This window comes from Siphateles boraxobius, unplaced genomic scaffold, assembly GCF_051911475.1.
Source record: "Siphateles boraxobius isolate OS27281-9 unplaced genomic scaffold, OSU_SipBor_1 111, whole genome shotgun sequence".
Lineage (NCBI taxonomy): Eukaryota > Metazoa > Chordata > Actinopteri > Cypriniformes > Leuciscidae > Siphateles > Siphateles boraxobius.
This window is the reverse complement of record NW_027508713.1, coordinates 2,017,105-2,038,744: the sequence shown is the minus strand read 5'-3', so window position 1 is coordinate 2,038,744 and position 21,640 is coordinate 2,017,105. Positions and strand designations below refer to the sequence as shown.

The 21,640-nt window shown below is 43.7% G+C and overlaps 1 protein-coding gene and 1 pseudogene across 2 annotated transcripts; one reads left to right on the top strand and one right to left on the bottom strand.

Annotated features, from left to right (window-relative positions):
- The first annotated feature begins 12,584 nt into the window (after positions 1 to 12,584).
- LOC143706771 (microfibril-associated glycoprotein 4-like) lies at positions 12,585 to 14,803 on the top strand (annotated as a pseudogene). Its single transcript, XR_013193023.1, has 6 exons — positions 12,585 to 12,636; positions 12,723 to 12,932; positions 13,013 to 13,042; positions 13,199 to 13,366; positions 14,074 to 14,216; positions 14,786 to 14,803. The product of XR_013193023.1 is annotated as a microfibril-associated glycoprotein 4-like (transcript).
- Positions 14,804 to 15,513: 710 nt separating this feature from the next.
- On the bottom strand, positions 15,514 to 18,770 carry LOC143706542 (microfibril-associated glycoprotein 4-like). The gene is made up of 5 exons (XM_077198533.1): positions 18,396 to 18,770; positions 18,098 to 18,301; positions 17,921 to 18,017; positions 17,285 to 17,452; positions 15,514 to 17,205 (listed from the first exon to the last, which is right to left on the bottom strand). The coding sequence occupies exons 1-5, from the start codon at positions 18,399 to 18,401 to the stop codon at positions 16,952 to 16,954; spliced, it is 729 nt and encodes a 242-aa protein (XP_077054648.1). The 5' UTR covers positions 18,402 to 18,770; the 3' UTR covers positions 15,514 to 16,951.
- Positions 18,771 to 21,640: the final 2,870 nt, after the last annotated feature.

The window sequence follows — 21,640 nt, the reverse complement described above, 5'->3', positions numbered from 1 at the left end:
TAATGTTGAAAAATTTGGGATGTACTAGGCTACCTGTTTCAGCCAGATATATGCGCATTGAAAATGAACGCATTTTATTACAATGCAAATAAATTAAAGAACTATGTACTACTGTGCATTAAAGGGTTAGTTTGCCCATTTAAGATATGAAGTTGTATGCAATCCTTACCAGCACTATAGGGCATACACACTGATCCAATCTGTAGTCACCCCACTGGTCAGAGTTCTGGCCGCTGGAAGTTTTTCAATAAAGTACTCCCGGTTATTTTCCGGGGCCACAAAACTGTGCGCTTTTACGTGAAAAAATGATTTGCGTATTGTGGCCAGGCTGGTGGTGGCACTAAAAGAGGAATCACCACCAGAATCTAACTGTCCGACAACGCCACCTGGGGACTTCCACCCCAGGAAATGCTCTATTTCTGCTTTGACTAACCCTTTATACAGAGGCTACACAGGTTTATTAAAATAAGACAGAAACGTGGTTCCAAAAGAATAACTTATTTATTGATAATCGGTAACTGGAAGTGCCTGAAAAGAGGATGGTCAATAATACAAATAAATAATCAAATTACAAGGGAATATAGAAGTTTATTACAAATTCGGCAAACAAGTAACTTATTTTATTTAAAACACACTCCCATTTATTACTGATTATTGAAAAACAAAAAGACAGTGGGCCAGGGCCAGCTGTGGGGAGGCAATCTAACTAAGAGGGTGCTCCAGAGATGCGCCAACTTATCCACCGCATGTGCCCACTGCAATCGATAGTCACTGCAAACCAGTTCACTGCAAATCGTGTCCCCAGTGCTTTCAACACTACAATCAGTGAAGGAACCCACACTAGCGTGCCTAGCCTCTACCACAAGCCGACCACTAGAACCACTGAAAAGAACAAAACAACAAGTTAAATAAAACACAATAGGTCAGTTGGTTATATCTAAAATACAAGCATAATCAACCAGGGGAGTGCCACCTGGAGTCACAACAGCTGGGGTTTACCAGCAACAATTATTACAATCCTAATTTAACAAAGGCAAAACAGCAGCTGACCCCCTACAATTAAAAACACATGCATATTAGCAACAAATTAATAAAAGTAAATAACAGTTACCTCAGGTAGTTATCATACCCTACTTGTTACTCCTTAAGCTTCTTATACCTTAACACAGTGTGTTCTGTAAGGAACAATACATCACGCCACTCCAGACAGGAAACCTTGGAATCAGCCAAACCACATAAAACAAGCAGGCAGTAGACTGCTGCAAAACATACAACCTTAGTCATTGGGAAAACCCAATAAAACATAAGACAGGTTTGTTTTACTCTCACCTACCTAAACGTCACAGAGGGTTCATGTGGCAACCTACAGAAAGGAAAAACAGCAAAGAGGCAGCCATGATACTACAGCTGCCTTAAATAAGCCCATCTAATGAGGGGGGTTTGACCTGGGTGGAGCTAATTTGATGCTCTAGAGGTACACTCAAGAGCAAGGCTAAACACCTGTAAGTCTGCAAAGAACCACACACCACTACAGTATCAAAGCTTGATTTATTTACCACACAAAAAGCACGCCGGTCAAAATTCATACCTCAGTTTTAATCTGCACTATTTTCTATCAATTTCTATCAATCCGCGCTGCTGTCAAAGTCAACAGTGCGCACGTTCCGATCAGCTGTTCCATAGTGTTTACACAATCGATTGACAACGACATAAAAAGTATTAAATTAACATTGGTGCGAACTTGTAAATTTCCAGGCTGTGACCACAAGGATGTGCCGGGATCAAAGTTCAGATTCCATCGTTTTCCTGTTTCGGATATCAGCTACGAGACAGCTTTGGCTGGTTGCCATCGGCTACTCTGCGGGAGCTAAAATATCAAGAATAAAGAATTTTCGTGTGTGTAGTGCTCACTTCAGCGAAGACGATTACATCCCCAACCAAGGAGGAAAAGGAAAATTAAAGAGTTTTGCTGTACCAGTACTACGGGTAAGCTCTATTTACTAACTTTATGATCCCGTCTAAACTGTACGGTAAACAAGCTGATGTTTAGATTCGATTATAAAACACGTGAAAAGATGTCTAATATAAAAACAGTATATAGGGATATTGGTACAATTTGCTGAGAAAACTATTTGATTGAACACACACACAATTGAGGTTTTGTGTTGCAATCAATAACATTTGATTTGATCTTGTATACTCCGGTTCATAAAGGTATCCCTTTGTCGTTGTGCTAAAATTACTTTCATCATCTGATCCGTCTGACATTGTGCTAAAATTGGTTCCATTATCGAGACGGTCTCTCGACATTACGTATGGGGAAATCCATTTTCCTCGAATCATGAAGTCTGATAGAATAACTCTTTTGCTTGCAAATAGCCAATGGTAGTCCCGCCATCACCTGATTGGCTGACACTGCTCAATATAGGTGACGGTGGGCGCCAAAAACCTCAGAATCTTTTTTCTTCACTCGAGTCTGTTTCACCGTTTGATTTACGCATTCAGAGCGGAGTAAAATTAGGAGTTTTTATCCCCTCTCGCGTTCCGGTGGATTCTACTATGTCTCTTTGTCGCACGTGTGGTGGACCCATCGAATTCTCGGATGCACACAAACTTTGTGTGCTGTGCCTGGGTCGGGACCACGCTGAGGCGGCACTTGAGGGATCGGGATGTCCCGCCTGTGAGGAGCTTCCCATCAAGATCCTTCGTGCAAGGCTGGCCGTTACACGTAACGACGACCTTGTGTCTTCTGCCTCTCCCCAGTCTGCCGCCGTCGAGCCGCGGACCGGGAGACAGCAGAGATTTCCATCCGCGGGTTCTGTTGAGGCGCTGTCGTCGGCCCAAGGCCCACGCCATCCTCACGTGGCAGAGCCCGTGACTTACTCTGAGGCCTCTTACCGCCCTCCTCAGGAAGAGCGGGAAATGGTCTCGTTTGGATACGACGATGACGACGCCATGTCCACCAATGCCTCCGACCCCGGAGCATGGTCCGAGTCTCCGTCTGAAGGCGCCCCCGCCTCTTTGGATGCGGAGCTAATGGCCATTCTCTCAGAGGCGGTGGCAGATATGGAGCTGGAGTGGACGGCTCCCAAGGAGGTGCCGTCGAAAAGATGGATGGACGGTTCCTTCCTCGGCGCGGGCCGTCAAGCTGAAGCCCCGCGGAGACCCGCCCCCTTTTTCTCTGAGGTCCACGAGGAGCTCACCAGATCATGGCGCTCCCCTTACTCAGCCCGAGCCCATGCACAAGGTACCCAGCTGCTGACTACAGTGGAAGGAGCTGAGAAATTAGGGTACGCTCGGTTGCCTCCCGTCGAGGATGCCATCGCGGCTCATCTGGCGTCTTCTCCTGGCTGGAAGACCGCCCAACTGCCTTCCAGACCATGTCGCGCTACTGCCCACATGGCTGAGAAGGCTTACACTTCTGCGGGACATGCAGCATCTGCCCTCCATACGATGGCAATCCTGCAGGTTTTCCAGACGCGACTCCTAGGGTCCCTGGATGAGGGAAGCCCGGACCCTGAGTTGCTCAGGAAACTGCGCACGGCGGCAGATCTCGCTCTGGCGGCGTCTAAGAAGGTCGCTCAGGGAATCGGACGCAATATGGGCAGTCTTGTGGCCCTGCATCGCCATCTGTGGCTGTCGGGGATGCGCGATACTGACAAAAGGCAGTTCCTGGACGCTCCGGTAAGCCCCACGGGCCTTTTCGGTGTTGCGGTGGAGTCGTTATCCGACAAGTACGCAGAGACCGTCAAGCAGTCTAGAATGATGCCGCATCTGCTGCCGAAACGGTCTCAAGCCCCCCCGGCGGCGAGATCCAGATCTTCCTCTGCACAGCGCCCAGCGGGACCTACCAGACGCGCGCCCCCGAGCGCTGCAGAACGTCGCGAGCCAGAGCCCCCCTTCCGCCAGAGGCAGTTCAGGAAGCAGCCCCGCTTCGGTGCGAAGCCGGCCTCTAGTAGCCAAGGACGCCCGGCGGGCAAAAAGGAGCGGCATTCCTGATGCGTGTGTCGGGGAGGAGAGAGCGCGGGACGTGTTCGTCGGACCCGCTGCAAAGAGGGCGTGTTCCCGCCCAGAGTTCGACGAGAATGTGTTGATTTTGAAACCGCTGTGTTCTGTTTCAATAAACAAAGTGCATTACATGTCTCAGCAAAAGAGCTTTCCTCCTCCCAACACTATTACCCGCGCCATAAGCAAAACCTCTCCCCCGGGAGACGTTTCGCAGAGCGGAAGCTCGGGGAAACCCGAGAAGGTGGTTATTTATGTCCCCGCGCTAAGAGCCGCGGACGAGCCATCTGCCCTCAATATAGCGGCCAATGCTTCCCCGGTGGCTGGCGCCCAGCCCCCGCCGCAGCATTCATTAAAGCCCCCCCTATCGAGTCACCTGAGTGCGTGGTCAACACTACCGACGGCTTCAATGTGGGTGTTAAACACGATAAAACGCGGCTATACGCTCCAATTCGCTCGCAGACCACCCCGCTTCGGCGGTGTGATTTTGACAGAGGTGTCAGAACAGAGCGCCCCATTACTTCGGGAAGAAATCTCCTCTCTCCTGGCCAAACAAGCAGTAGAGATAGTTCCCGAAGAGCGGAAAAACTCCGGTTTCTACAGCCGTTATTTTCTTGTACCAAAGAAGGACGGAGGTATGCGCCCTATTTTGGATCTGAGATTACTGAACAAAGCGCTCGCGAAACGCGCGTTCAAAATGTTAACAGTGAAGCAGATCCTCGCGCACATTCAGCCCGACGATTACTTCCTTGCAGTGGATCTAAAGGATGCATACTTCCATATTCAGATAGCCCCGCATCACAGGCGCTTCCTTCGGTTTGCTTTCGAGGGTGTGGCATACCAGTTCAAAGTGCTGCCTTTCGGGCTGGCCCTGGCACCCCGTGTGTTTACAATGTGCATGAATGCAGCGCTTGCTCCCCTGAAGCTCAGTGGAATGCGCATTCTGAACTATCTCGACGACTGGTTAGTCATCGCGCGTTCGAAGAGTGTCCTTGTGGAACACAGACACAGACTCCTCGTTCACCTGACGGATTTGGGACTGTCTGTGAACATGCAGAAGAGCGCGCTTCAACCGTGCCAGTCCATCACATTCCTCGGTATGGTGCTGGACTCGCGCACTATGATCGCGAAGCTATCAGAGGCGAGAATCCAGTCGATTCAGAGAGTGTTAGCCCTATTCTTTCAAGGCAGAGCCATCCCCTTAAAAACGTTTCAGAGGCTACTCGGTCTAATGGCAGCTGCAGCTTCCGTCTGCAGACTGGGCTTATTACACATGAGACCGCTTCAGCACTGGTTACAGGGGCGCGTACAGCCGCGGGCATGGAGAGCGGGAACGGAACATCTTATGTTACGCGTTCATGTCTGGAGACTCTAGCACCGTGGTTCGGCACGACCATGTTCGAGCAGGGAGCTGCTTTGGGCAGAGTGGTCAGACGCGTAGTGGTCACTACGGATGCGTCGCTGTCAGGCTGGGGAGCCCTTTGCGATGGCAGACCGGCATTCGGTACGTGGACAGGAGATCGGACGCGCTGGCATATAAACTGCTTGGAGATGGAAGCGGTTCATCTAGCGCTGCCTGGGTTCCTCCCATTTGTGAAAGACCGTCATGTTCTCATCAGAACGGACAACACGGCAGTGGTGGCGTACATAAATCGCCAGGGAGGTTTACGTTCGCGATCCCTGCAGGGGCTAGCGAGGCGGCTATTATTATGGACGGACAAAGTACTACTGTCGATTCGAGCAGTACATGTGCCGGGCAGTTTGAATTGCGGCGCGGACATGCTGTCCAGGGACGGCATTGTGCACGGAGAGTGGAGGCTTCATCCGCAGACGGTAAACATGATCTGGAATCTGTTTGGCAAAGCGGAGATCGATCTCTTCGCATCGCAGGAGAACGCCCACTGCCCGCTGTTCTTTGCATTGACGACGGCCCCTCTAAAGGGAGACGCACTGTCGAGCCGCTGGCCGAAGGGGCGGAAGTATGCTTTTCCTCCGATCAAGTTAATGCCGCTGGTGCTGCAAAAGATCAGGGAGGAGAGATGTGCGTTGGTTCTGGTAGCGCCGAAATGGCCCAACCAGCCGTGGTTCCCGGAGCTAGTGAACATGGCGCTTTTTCCCCCGTGGCGGATACCGCCGAGAAGAGACCTCCTATCTCAGGCGAGGGGGACCATATGGCACCCTAACCCGGAGCTGTGGGACCTGCACGTGTGGCAGATCAGCACGGAGTATCACAGCGGGTACTACAGACAATAGCAGAGGCTAGAGCCCCTTCAACGAGGCGCTTATACGCTCTAAAGTGGAGGGTGTTTGCTAACTGGTGTGTTGACAAAAAGGAGGACCCCAGGAATTGCGATATCGCCATTATTTTGACCTTCCTACAGGAGCGTCTGGATGCTGGCAGTTCGCCATCTACACTGAAAGTTTACGTGGCCGCTATTGCTGCTTGTCGTAATGTAGATGGCCACTCAGTGGGGAAACACCCTTTGATAACGGGTTTCCTCCGGGGAGCGAGGCGGCTTTCCCCCCCCCGCCTTCGTCAGGTGCCGGTGTGGGACCTGTCGTTAGTGCTTAGTGCGCTGTTTGACCCGCCTTTCGAACCAGCTGAGTCTAGTGACATCAAAGTTCTCTCATTCAAGACGGCGCTTTTGCTTGCGCTAGCCTGCGGTAAGCGGGTGGGGGACTTGCAGGCTCTGTCAGTGAACAGTGCATGTATGCAGTTTGGACCGGAAGATTGCATGGTCAGACTTTTACCCAAGCGCGGATACTCGCCTAAAGTGCTCTCAACTCCATTCAGAGCCCAGGTGATTACAATTCCAGCATTTTGCCCCGATGTGGTCAGTATTTCAGAGTCTCAGAAGGACGCTTTGTGCCCCGTGCGTGCCCTGCGTGCTTATGTGAACAGAACTAGCCATTTTCGAACTTCAGAGCAGCTCTTCGTCTGCTTCGCGGGTGCCAAGAAAGGCGGCGCGCTGTCGAAACAGAGGCTATCACATTGGATAGTGGAGGCTGTGCGACTGGCTTATACTTCTCGGGGAGCTATTTGCCCTATAGGAGTGCACGCCCACTCCACTAGGAGTTTGGCGTCATCATGGGCGTGGGCGAGAGGTATGTCTATCCAGGACATTTGCTTTGCGGCAGGCTGGTCGTCGCGTAATACTTTTGCGAGATTCTATAACTTGAATATTCCTTCATTCACACCGCATGTACTGTCAGTACAGGGAGAGAAAGCTGAGCTGTCATTGGACTAGGCTAGACATGCCCCTAGTGGCGCACACTCTAGCCGCGGTTCCGACTAAGCGTGAGTTATTAGAAATATAAAGCTATCTATTCTCTATGTTGTGTTCCTTAGTATTATGCCCGCATTCATAAGCCGGCAGTGTATTCCTAAGCACCAATCACATTGCTGCAATTCCCCACTCATTCAGTTCAGTGTTGCTTAACTGTGTGGGAGGGGCCACGTTGGTGCGGTTGCCGACTTGGCTCTGTGCCAAGAGGTTGTTTCGACCAGGTCCGGTGGCGGTTCCTGAGCTGTATAGGGATTAGCGCTTGTGCTATCTTCAGCTCGTTCTAGCTGGGGGGTTTTTCCCACGCGGCGGGGGTTTTATTGCTCCCCATACGTAATGTCGAGAGACCGACTCGATAAGGGAACGTCTCTGGTTACTCACGTAGCCGTAGTTCCCTGAGAGGAGGGAACGAGACATTACGTAACCTGCCGTGTGGGAAGGGGCTCACAGTTCCTTACTCTCGTTCAGCTAAGATTCTGAGGTTTTTGGCGCCCGCCGTCACCTATATTGAGCAGTGTCAGCCAATCAGGTGATAGCGGGACTACCATTGGCTATTTGCAAGCAAAAGAGCTATTCTATCAGACTTCATGATTCGAGGAAAATGGATTTCCCCATACGTAATGTCTCGTTCCCTCCTCTCAGGGAACTACGATTACGTGAGTAACCAGAGACGTTTCATCATCAGAAGTTTCGCAGTCAGACATGTTGTCAGCGAGTCGCGCTATCAACAGCTGATCGGAACGTGCGCACTGTTGACGTTGACAGCAGCGCGGATTGATAGAAATGGATAGAAAATAGTGCCGATTAAAACTGAGGTATGAATTTTGACCGGCGTGTTTTTTGTGTGGTAAATTAATCAAGCTTTGAAACGCAAATAATTTTTTCACGTAAAAACGCACAGTTTTGTGGCCCCGGAAAATAACCGGGAGTACTTTATTGAAAAACTTCCAGCGGCCAGAACTCTGACCAGGGAGGTGACTACAGAGTGGGTCAGCAGGGGCGTCGGACTGGGGGTAAAACCAGTACTGATTACCAGGGCCCCAAGGGGAGAGAGGGCCCTTGAAAAGTCTGGAATATATTTTATTTGGAACATGGGGGCCCATCAGGACTGCCTATACATAGGGCCCAGGATCTTGTGCTACGCCCCTGTGGGTCAGTGTGTATGCACTATAGTGCTGGTAAGGATTGCATACAATTTCATGTCTTAAATGGGCGAACTAACCCTTTAACGTGTTTCATGGAGCGGAAGATATGATGACGACTAGTTGCCTATAAGCATTGTAACTGTGCAAAAAGTCAAACTTTAGAAGCATGTTATCAATAACCTTTATTGGAATGTAAATGTACATAAGCTTAGCTGCAGGAATCTGTGAAGGCAACGGACAAGAACATTGGTGTACCCAGGGCAGGCTTAGTAACAATTACCCTTGTATGGTTTTAGGGGTGTAACGGTTCACAAAATTCATGGTTCGGTTCTATACGATACAGTGGTGTCACGGTTCAGTACATTTTTGATACATCAAAAAGAAAGAAATGCCAGAGAAATTTCCTATTTATTAAAAGAAACAATATTTATAAATAAGTGTGAGTTTTCCTACATCTTGAAACTTTTAGTTTTATAAATAGGGGTAATCTTTGAAGGATGAACAAATAATGTTTTGGTCATCAGATTAAAAATTACATTTAAATATGATAATATTTGAGTTTTGAAGTGCTGGAAAAAGATCTGTGATGTACTTGAAAGCATTTTACTATTTCTGCTATTTCTTTAGTTAGTGTTACTTATCCATGGTGAATGTTGCTGATCTGTGGACTTGAAGCCTATAACTAGTTCATTTATGGAACAATATTTCTCCCGGTTTCCACGTCAGCGAAAGTTTTGTCCCTTAATAATAGAGAAATTTTAATGCTCCTCATTAGATCTTGCAGCAATGTTATTACTTCAGTGTAGAATTCAAATGCTTTGTCTACTGGATCTCCTAGCGCTGTACGAGCCTTGTACCTGAAAGGATCAATACGAATTCATGTATCGTTACACCCCTATTGTCTATATACAATAAACATTAGTGATGTCAAATTTAATGATTAATCCAAGCGATTAATCAAAAAATAAAAAATAAAAATAACTCATAATCTTGATTGATACCTTCCTGGTATATACTATGCTCAATTATTTAGTATAGCTAATGGCAACAATGTCACATTGCAGGTGCGATGGACTGCGTACAAACCAATAGGGTGTCGGAATGGTATATGTTTATACTTCTCATCCAACCATAATCAAGTTCACTCTCTCCGGCACGATTTATCTGGATAGGCATTTTTTTTTTGAACGATGACAATTCAGAATGAAAACAAGCCAAAATGAAATAGGAGTAACAAGGCTATTTTTAAAATGTAAGGAGTAGAAAGTACAGATAATTGTGTGAAAATGTAAGGAGTAGAAGTAAAAAGTCGTCTGAAAAATAATTACTCCAGTAAAGTATAGATACCCAAAATTTCTACTTAAGTAAGGTAACAAAGTATTTGTACTCAGTTACTTGACACCTGTGATGGGGAACGCCTCTTAGTGTAACGCGTCTGCTTCCGGCCACTGTGAAGCACTATCTATGTGCTGCGCTCCTGCCTGGCCATTTTCAATGAAGCCGGTCAGGCTCATGCTCCCCGTGGTTCGGGTCCCGCGTCCGTTAAGGTGGCGTGGTGGCTCAGATTGTGGGGCTCACAGATGGAGCTGGCAGAGGGGATTGAGACCGCTTCGGCACTTTCTCTACCTTATCTGCTGCCAGCGGGCAGCCTTCTTAGACAGGAAGTTCCTGAGGTTCGCTTTCCGGGGCGAAGCGTCCCAATATCAGGTTCTTCCATTTGGCCTAGCTCTCTCCCCTCTCACCTTCACCAAGTGCATGGATGCAGTCCTGGCCGGCTGAGGCTCCAGAGCATCCGTGTGCTAAACTACATCTACAACTGGCTTTTTCTGGCTTGGTCTCAGGAACCGACATTTTAGCATCGAGATGTCGTCCTTGGCCACATTCAGAGCTTGAGGTTGAGACACAAAGAAAAACATGTTGGCACCGGCCCAGCGAACGGTCTTCCTAGGGGTGGTGCAGGACTTGATTACGATTCCTGGCCACGGTGACTAGAATAAAGCTAGGCTCCGCCATCACTGTGAAACTGTTTCAGATATTGTAAGGGCTCATGGCAGCTGCGTCCAATGTGATACCTTTTGGCCCGCTGCACACGAGGGCCCTGCAGTGGTGGTTGAAAACCAAGGGGTTTTCCCAGAGGGGGAACCCATTCCGCATGATAAGGGTTACGCGCAGACGCCATCTTTCCCTATCTTTATGGAAGAAACCTTGGTTCCTGTCCCAAGGTCCAGTGCTGGGAGCGCCATGTCGCCAGAAAACAGTTTTGACAGACGCATCCCTCACATACTGGGGCACTGTCATTGGAGGCCGCTTTACGAGAGGTCTGTGGCAGGACCATCACTCTTCTTGGCAAATAAATTGCCCAGAAATGTTAGTGATCTTCCGGACTCTGAGGAGCTTCCTCCCAGTCCTCAAGGGTCACCAAGTTCTTGTGAGAACAGACAATACGTCAGTGGTGTACTATTTAAATCACCATTAACTTTATCCAGACTGGCGCATCAGATCCTTCTGTGGTCCCAGGGGAAACAGTTGTCTCTCAGAGCAACGTATGTCCCAGGGGACCAGAATCGGGGGGCAGAAATCCTGTCTAGGCAGGGCTGAGGCCCAGGGAATGGAGACTTCACACCAAGGTGGTGAAGTCGATATGCGAGAGGTTTGGCCCATTGGACGTGGATCTATGCGGGTCCCCTATAGTGTCGTTATCGACGCTGTGTCTCGTTCCCTTCTCGGGGAATAAGGTTTACAGTCGTAACCCGAGACGTTTTTTTAGGATACATGACTTTCCTCAAGCACTATGATGGCATCATGGACAAATACACCAAATGGCAATTTTGAAGTTATTTGGACCAATGGTTTGGTATTTAGAGCCAATTACATGCTTTGTGGTATTTTACGACATGAAAATTGGGTATCACTCTGTCACGCAGAACCTAAAGAGACAAAGTTATACATTAAAACAAACAAAAAAATTAATCTCTTGTCCAGTAGTTGGCGCTGTTCTGAAACAAAGCATTATTTTGGCAGACTAGACAAAATTTGTGGAAGTTGCAGAAAAAAATAAATCCCTCTTACGGTTCAAAAGATATTAAAGCAAACATGAGTGTGTTATTTGTCCCATTGGTGGCACTATAGTGTTTGAGATAGTGATTCCAAATTTACTATGGTCAATGTTCAGACTCTCCTCTATATATGTGCCAATTTTCACAATTTCTGACCAAACACTTCTATGTCCTGCCATAGACTTCAATTGTGACCCTGGAACACAAAACCAGTCACAAGTCGCACAGGTATATTTGTGGCAATAGCTGAAAATACATTGTATGGGTCAAAATTATGGATTTTTCTTTTATGCCAAAAATCATTAGGATATAAAGTACAGATCATGTTCCATGAAGTTATTTTGTAAATTTCCTACTGTAAATATATATAAAAAAATATTTTTTGTGAGTAAATGCAGCAAAATCGGAAACATAAATGGACAACTTCAAAGACGATTTTCTCAATGTTTTGATTTTTTTTGCACCCTCAGATTCCAGATTTTCAAACAGTTGTATTCAAATATTGTCCTACCCTAACAAACCATACATCAATGGAAAGCTTATTTATTCAGCCTTATTCAACCTTTGTGACTGGTTTTGTGGTCCAGGGTCACAATTCAGGAATAATAATAAGAATATAGCTGCAAGCAGGAAATCCGGGCACTGAATCACTGTAAGCACAGCATGTCGAACAAAACGAAACATTTATTAAATCTAACAGATTATGGGAGAGACCACATTTACACCCTAAATGATAATTAATCATGGTGGAGTTAATCCAAACTACAAACATAAAATAAATCACACGGATACAGTCATATTTACTGAATATATAAAATACAATTGTGTCTGTCACTGCATGTTTAACTTACATCAAGGTTGCAGATGCCTTTTTCATTTGCATCCAAAATGTGGGTGTTCGTAAAGTAAATTTCTTCTGTAACACACAGGAGGAGTCTGAGAATCTGACAGATATATAAAGAGTGTTTGTGTCAGACTGAACAACACAAAGGGTGAGTTACTGTTTTATTCTTCATTTACCTCAAAGAACATTCAGACATTTATATAACTTTCAGAAAACAGGCATATGATTTTTTTATTATTATTTTCATCTTGATAAAACAAATCTTCGCTGTGATCTACTGAGGAGAGACTGAGAAGATGGCAGTAAGTTCATCAATAAGTCTACATTCCTACAAAGGGATTCAGCTTTATTTCAGTGATGTTCATCTCTTTCTCTCCGTCTCGTGTAGTTGATGGTGTTTTTGGCAGTTCTTCTCTCTGTTGTTCTGATGAGCGGGTGCAGTCGTGATGAAGACAAGCCGGCCGACTGTTCTGATGTCTATAAAGCAGGACAAAAGCTGAGTGGGATTTACCCCATCTATCCATCAGGAGACGTTCCTGTCTGGGTTTACGGTCACATGATCTCAGATGGGAAAGATGAAGACAACGGAGGATGGACGGTTCGAATGTGACTTTATATCATCAAACACACATCAGAACATACATTATGAATCATATATTCTATATAAACCCATCACAGGTGTTTCAGAGGAGAGTGAATACTGGCTGGGTAAGATCTCACAGTGTGTGTCCGTTTGTGTGGATGATTATGTGTTTGGTTGAACATGTTCTTTGTGTGTGTGTGTGTGTGTGTGTGTGTGTGTGTGTGTGTGTGTGTGTGTGTGTGTGTGTGTGTGTGTGTGTGTGTGTGTGTGTGTGTGAACAGGGCTGGAGAACATGTATCAGCTGACACGTAACAGGAAGTACATGCTGAGAGTGGATCTGGAGGACTTTGAAGGAAGGAAGGGTTTTGCTCTGTACTCGTCCTTCTCTGTGGATTGTGAATCTGACGGGTATAAACTACAAGTTTCAGGGTCCAAGGATGGAGGAGCAGGTAGGACACTTTTGTTCAAATTAAAAAAATCACTCTCAGTTGAGTGATTGTACACCTTGGGCCGGTTTCACAAAGCCATTTTAGACCGGTCTATAGTGTTAGACAAGTCTAACATTTGCTCATAGAGTCTAGTGCAAGTTAGACTGTTTCACAAAAATAAAGACTGACTTAATTTAGACCTAGTTTAATTTTCAGGTCTAAGACTCTGTTACCTTGGCAACCAGCAGTAACAATCAGTTACATTACAAAAGCCAAAAGAAAAGGGTAAATAGCTCTTAATTTGTGGTTTGCTGACAACGTTATGGAGAGAGCTATGAGAAGGAAAAGGGTTTTTAAGATATTTCCTCTTAAATATTTCTTTTTTGGCATCTTGTACCATGTTTTTGTATCTTTTCTGTACGTCTTTAACGCTCCGCTGAACAGTCGGATTAACGCTGTTAACTGTCGTAGCAATCTTTTTCCAAATAAAACATTTCTTCTTGTTACTACATTCTCCGCTAAATTTCCCAAGTAAAATGTCCTTGTAACTGTTATACTCCTCCAACACACACACGTTTTCCGCTGGGGTAAACTGCACTGCTTTGTGCAACGGTCTGATTTAGATGTCGATCTGAAGTCTGACTATCTACTATATCTAAGCCATAGTCAAAGTCTATCTTTGTGAAACCGGCACCTGATGTCCTCAATGATGCTCTTCTTCTCTGCAGGAGACTCTCTGTCCTACCATAATGACCAGAAGTTCACCACCTTTGACAAAGACCAAGACACTTATGAGAAGAACTGTGCCAAACTGCATCTCGGGGCATTTTGGTACGGAGCCTGTCACCACAGACTGATCTCATGAAATGGCGTATGTATGACACGCCAATTCGTATTTCCATTTTTGGCGTGCTATCAACACGCATAATCGCTTTTCAGCGTGTTTATCAACGCCTTTGACTTAACGTTATATTACTGTATTATGTATATATAGATATATGACCTACCCCAACCCCGTCCCTAAACCTACCCGTCACTGGGGTTAATACCATTTATGAGTGTTCTCCTACCATCCTAGGAAAATAAATATCGCTCCACAGATGTAGATATAGATTTTGCTTCGTTTCGCTCGGACATTTAACGGCGTACACATACACGCGGAATCACTCGGACATTTAATGGCGTAGACATACACGCGGATAGCTCAAAATGCGTATAGATAACACGCCACTTGACTTGAAAGTGGCGTGTATGTTTACGCAAAGTCATGATGTCATGTTGGTCACCACGCAAACCCCAAGGTTGTTTTGACAACCTTAAGACAAGGTTGTTATGTTTGTTATTTTGGCTTGGTCAGCTCCTGAATCATAAGTCCCAAATTAAGAAAAATAAAATCTCTGCAAATCTTTGTCTCTTTCATGTTGCCCTCTTTCCCCCTAGACGGGGTGTAACAGATGAACATCACACTGAAAGGTGGAACCGTCTCTAAAAATGTGATTGACATAATGAAGGAAACCAATGAACTTACCGCCATCTTCTCAATCTCTCCTCAGCAGTTTCACAGCAAAGATAATTTTATTAAGAAATCTGTAACAACTTCTAAATGCCCAGACTGTCTATGTTAAATGTTGGAGAATTAAACAGTGACTCACCATTTTTGTTCTTCAGTCTTTGATGGCACAAACAGTTCTTAAATATCTGATTTTCAAGCTCAAAGTCCGTATGTGGCAATTTTGGAAAAATCCTCCAGCAGCTGTTTTCACATTTAGGAAACATCCAAAATGTCATGGTACGGTGATTCCCTGATCCTATATAAAGCAGAGTACTTGTCTGATTTCAAAGATGTGTATGATCATTACTTTTACTGCTGTAGAAATAATACCACTGAAAAACTCAAATGACAACAGGGGCGACAGTGGCTCATGTAGGTTGTCTACAAACCGAAAGGTTTGTAGGTTCGTTCAATCCCCGGTTCCACCTGACCAAGTGTCGTGATGTCCATGAGCAAGATACCTAACCCCAACTGCTCCCGACGAGCTGGGTCGCGCCTTGCATGGCTGACACTGCTGTCGGTGTATGAATGTGTGTATGAATTGGTGAATGTATGTAAAGCGCTTTGGTGGCCATTCGGTCTGCGAAAGCGCTATATAGTCCATTTACAACAAACATGAGATATCGAATCACTTTAATTCACACAGAACATCGCAAAGTTGTGTGATAGGAGCAACAGCTCTCGACATGTGGATAGAAGCAGTTTCTTTTTTGCAAGACATGTGGAAAATAAATCCTTATCTTGAGCAAAATAAGCAAGTTGACATTCAGTACAATCGATATCTTTTATTTAGAATACATACAAATGTTATTTACGTCTTTTAGTTTGTCAAGAGAATGAATGTCGTTTTTGAAGAGTGTGCATGTGTGACAAGCTCTAGTGCGTAAGAACGAGCCTATGACTGAATCTGGAAACAAAGCGAAGAAAAATTAGAAATAGTCCTCAGATGCCATGTCCGTAATTTATTGCAAAACATCTAGCATTAATTAAATCTCAAACAGAAGTTAATTACTCCACCACGTGCGTGACATAAATCAACATGGTTGAACGACCACTTTGCGACAATATGGTTTCGGGAAACAGTCGTGACAAGCTAGTTGATTTCTTAGCTAAGCAGTGAGTTACGTCATTGTACGGTAAACACACTCCTGATCAGAAGCCATAGTTGAATTCTGAGGTCAGAATGATAACAGAATGGCAATGAGAGCTGCAAGAGCTGACCGAACACAGCAGCAGCAGATGAGCAAATGTTTGCTATAACATGAGGATCCAGAAGAGTTTTGAGGACAAGATCGTTCATCTTGGGTCATCACTGTCTTTGAGACAAAAACAGCAGTCTTGATGTTAAGAGTATCTCCAACCCACCAGGAGTGTCAAGACTGTTATATTAGACTACTGTTCATAGGCTGGTCAGTTCATAACTTCTGCACTGGCCTCAAACATTATTACCCAACTAAATGAACAGGCATGATGTCATTTTAAACTAAATCTGGCCAAAATTAAGATGTTTGGGTAATTTAAAAGTGTTCACAAACACAAACTTTTTTTTCTAACTACCTGACTTTTCTTTGGCACATATAAACTGTTTTCAACAGACCATCTGTTGAAAAGGTAAATGTTATCCAATATGTGATATATCCGAACACTACTACAGACTAAAACCCTGGCCTTACCCAAACTCAACCAACAGGGCTGTCATATATGTCTAGTTTTGAGTTGAATTTAAAGAAAAGGGCATTCATTGTATAAGTTGATGAAGAGCCTGACATGATTGTAAAGCACTTTGGGTGTACAGTAGTACATATGGAAGCGCTATATAAATGCCTCATTCATTCATTCAAGTTTACTGAAAGTTTTTGAAGAGAGGCCTAATATTAGTAACACTATAGTAACATATCATAACATTAGAAATTACCAAAATAAAATGTGCAACACCAACAGCCAACATATATTTCAAATATTGCTCAGTTACACAATGGAAAGAGATAAGAAAATCTTAAAATTTCAAAAAAAAGATGAAGTCCAATGTTTCCCCGGCAGAAGCACTGACGTTTTTAAGACACACGTTTGATCTTCATGCTGATGGATTTCATGCTGACAGCGTAATTCTTCCAGGTTGACCAAACAACACCAATGGCGTAATGAGTGGGATCTTCTCCCCATAAATACACACCATTGGGGTTTGTATTATGACAGGCTGAGTACCAAAATCCCCCGAGATACTGTTTGGCACAGTTAGTATCTGAAGTGTCTTGGTCCTTGTCAAAGGTTGAGAACTTGTATCCATTATGGCCAGGTAAAGAGTCGCCTGTAGAGAAGAAGAGCATCATTAAGAACAATAACTCAACTAGAATGTGTTTTCATGAGGATGAATGAAAGTGTCCTACCTGCTCCTCCATCAGTGAACCCTGAAACATGCAGCTGATATCCAACACATTCACAATCCACAGAGAAGGACGAGTACAGAGCAAAACCCTTCCTTCCTTCAAAGTCCTCCAGATCCACTCTCAGCATGTACTTCCTGTTACGTGTCAGCTGATACATGTTCTCCAGCCCTGTTCACACACACAGACACACACACACACACACACACACACACACACACACACACACACACACAGAATTGTAGAGGTCTTTTATCATCCCGAAGGGGCTTATTTTGAGATAACAACTGAGTGTGTTTATTATATGCCTAACTACCACATAAGTAAATAATTGGTTAAGAAATATTAGCCCACTTGTACAGCTTCAGGAGTTTTTTTGCAAACAGCTTTGAGTCAAGACAGATGAACAAGTTCAAACTAGTCGGACATTAAGAGTCATACCACTGATTACACGGCTTATCAACACATCAGTGTTGACATGAAATATTGATTTGAGTCGAAACTGTTTAAAATCTCACCTTCTCATTAAAATGTTCAAAACAACTTAAAAGTCCTCAGACTTGACAGTGTGATACTAAAGACTGAGAGCCGCGGTGGATTTACTCCAGATATTCAGACAACAAAAACGACACATCTTACCCAGCCAGTATTCGCTCTCCACATTCCCGAATCCTCTCTTGTACTGTTTCCACGGCCGATAGAAATTCACACTGCCGTCCATTCTCCTCTGAATCACCTGTGATGGGTTTATATAAAATATATAATTCATAATGTATGTTCTGATGTGTGTTTCCTGATCTAAAGTCACATTCGTACCGTCCATCCTCCGTTGTCTTCATCTTTCCCATCTGAGACCATGTGACAGTAAACCCAGACAGGAACGTCTCCTGCTGGATAGATGGAGTAAATCCCACTGACTGTTTCTCCTGCTTTATAGACATCAGAACAGTCGACCGGCTTGTCTACATGATCGCACTCACAGCCCAATAAAACAGGAATAAGAGCCGCCAACAACAACATCTGCACAAAAGAGAGAATGAGGTGAACATTAGTATGAAATGGTGGAAACCATATTAAAGATTCTGACGGACAAAAAGGAAACAGATAAACTTACAGCCATCTTCTCAATCTGTCCTCTGTAGATCACAGCAGAGATGTTTGTTTCTTTAAAAAAAAAGATAGAAAGAATTCTTTACTCAGAACATTTGTATAAAATAATATAAACTTCTGAATGTCCAAAGAAGCTTTGGAGAGCAAACCAGCAACTCACCGTCTGTGTTTTCCAGTTGGAGACGACACAAACTCTGCTTTAAATATCTGATGTTCAGGCTCCTCCTCAGTCCTCAATTGCTACAAAAGTCCATTTGAAGCAATGTTGGAAAATATTTTTTGTGCAAATTTAAGAATCATCCAAAATGTGAAAGCATGGAAATTCCCAGTTCCCGTTAATGATTTAAAAACCATCGATATGCACAGATAAATGTTCCTAAATACATCCCACTTAATCACAAATAATCTTAAAACCGTGGAGTCCACCAACGGAGCATTAATAATTGTTCCTAAATAACTAATTTACCAGCTTTCCATAAATACTCAAACCACACAAACAAAAGATCACAGATTACCGGTAACTGAGTTAGACCCAAACAGGCCTGTGACCTAAAGAGGTCAAACACGCACAAGTCCGTTTTCTCGGAAGAGGGTTTACTAGGTGAAAGACCATGGAAACACTCAAATATTACATTTCAAATCAGTTTCATTTGAACGTTGAATAAAATCATAGGAGAACATCAGGCGATCAGACTCTTTCATTCTTACACACTTTATTTTCATTTTCCTAATCACTGATTTGGTGACTTACCTTGGTTGTTCTTCTACTGGGAAGCATGTCGGAATATTTTGCAGTGTTTGATATATACGTGCTGAGTGCTGAAGTTTGCAAGTTACAAACACACAATTGTACAGGCAGGGTTATCATTTCAGACAGACGAAGAATAGGTCAAAAAACAAACCAATGAGGATGAAGCTCTTCCTCCGTTTGTTCGTATCAAAGTCTGTTTGTGGCAATCTTGAAAAAATCCTCTGGCAGCTGTTTTCATACTTAGGAAACATCCAAAACGTGAAAGTATGGTGATACTTATTTTAACAACAGGAGAATTAATTATGATTCATATAAGACCAATGAAACACTCTAATGACAAATATGAAGGTGTTATCAGTGTTAATGACTGGGAATTATGCAAAGCAACATGGGAAAGCATCTAAGACTGTGCAAAATTAAAAGTAAAGGATGAACAGCTTTTCCTGACTCAAACCTTTTGTTTTCACCGAGAAACTGTCCGACATACCATCGGTTGATAAGGTACACTAATGTTAACCAATCTGTGATGTACTCAAACACTACACTCTTTAAATCAAATGTTTTTTCTTAGTGTGAATATTATTTAAATAATCTAAAGTGCCCTTTTCCACTGTAAAGAACCTTTTGTGTGATAGAAAAATCTAATGGATGTTAAAAGTTCTTTAAAGAACCATCAATGCCTTCATTTTTAGGAGTGCATCTTCAGACCAAAGTCCGGGCTTCTTTAGCTTAACCACCGAATAGCTCTGTCAAATAAATCTAGCGGGATAAGTTCTGTTTAAAGAGAAATGCATTCACTGTAGGATCTTATTGACGATTGATGAAGAGAAGAATCATCTCTAAAGAACCCAGACAGGAACGTCTCCTGCTGGATAGATGGAGTAAATCCCACTGACTGTTCGTCCTGAGTTGTAGACGTCAGAACAGTCGACCGGCATGAATTTACAGTCACTGCTCAATACAACAACAAGAAGAGCCACTAAAAACACCTTCATCTACATGAGACAGAAAGAAACAGATGAACATCACACTGAAATCAAGGTGGAACCGTCTCTAAAAATGTGATTGACAATGAAGGAAACCAATGAACTTACTGCCATCAATCTCTCCTCAGCAGTGCAGTTTATCTAAAAGAAATTAAAAGGATTTACTCAAGACAACTTCATTTGTAAAATTGTATAAAATTCTTGATGTAATGTAAATGCTGGAGATTAACTTACCGTTTGTGTTCTTCAGTCACAAAAACGCTCGTGTGAAACCCAAACACTCGTTTAAATATCCTCTGTCGTCCAAAATGTGAAAATGTAAATTACCAATTGCTTTTTATTTTTAATAAAACATCCGTACACATTGACAAATGTTGCTATACAACATAATCTTGAAATCACGAGCGTATTATTGAACACATGGATTCCACCTAAACAACATTAATAATCTTTTCTCAAGAACTTCCCAGCTTTCTGCAAACACACAGATCAAAGGAATCCCCAAATAATACAAATAATAATACTAATGAATTTGACCTTGTAAGGCCTCGTGACCTCAAGGGTCATTCCTTACACTGATGACGATATTATTTAGAAAGACAATTTCACAAACATGAGGAACTGACATCTTTAGGAATAACACTCAAATCACAACAAACATGAGCGATGTTATATTGCATCACATATAACAGGAGAATTCCCAGCAGACTCCTAAATCCTCCAGGCCAATACATTTCCTACTGTACTACTAGATAAGGATTTAAAAACAACAACATGCTCACAAACAGCAGTTTCTAGCATTTGCATAAAGCCAACAAAAATTTCCTAAACAATTTTGTCAGCTGATGATATTTTCTGAAGCCCCTCTGAGATTTCAAGTTAGTATATAATACTTTTAATAGCTTATATTTAAACGTGCATTGTGTAATATTTAGGAGGATCTGTTGACAGAAATGCAATATCATAAACATAACTATGTTTTCAGTGGTGTATAAAGACCTTCCATAATGAACCGTTATGTTTTTATTTCCTTAGAATGAGTAATTTCTCTATACACACACAGCGGGTCCCCTTACATCCACGTTTCTACGGTGGCCCTGAATGGACAAACGCGTTTCCTCAATATGTTGTTCTTCGTGCAAAGAAGCTGCTAAAGTCAGCGAATAAAACTGACACAATGATGAACAAGTCACAATAATATTCGCAATAACATCGTTTTACTGAATAATAAAGTTAACATACTTAATTTATCTTTGTAAAGAAACCTCATTGTTTAACTGGCTACTCTCTGCTGTCTCAGACGACGACATCACTTCCTGTCAGCCACCGTAACTTCAGTTGGGTGCAATTCACAACCTCACCACTAGATGCTGCTAAAACCTACACACTGCACCTTTAATAATTACTGACATGCAGGTAAAACAAATAAAACAGTTAATTTTTAACAGGGTTCGTAAAGATACTGTAAAATCAAATTCCAGGACTTTCAAGCACTACTTTTTGGTTTTCAAG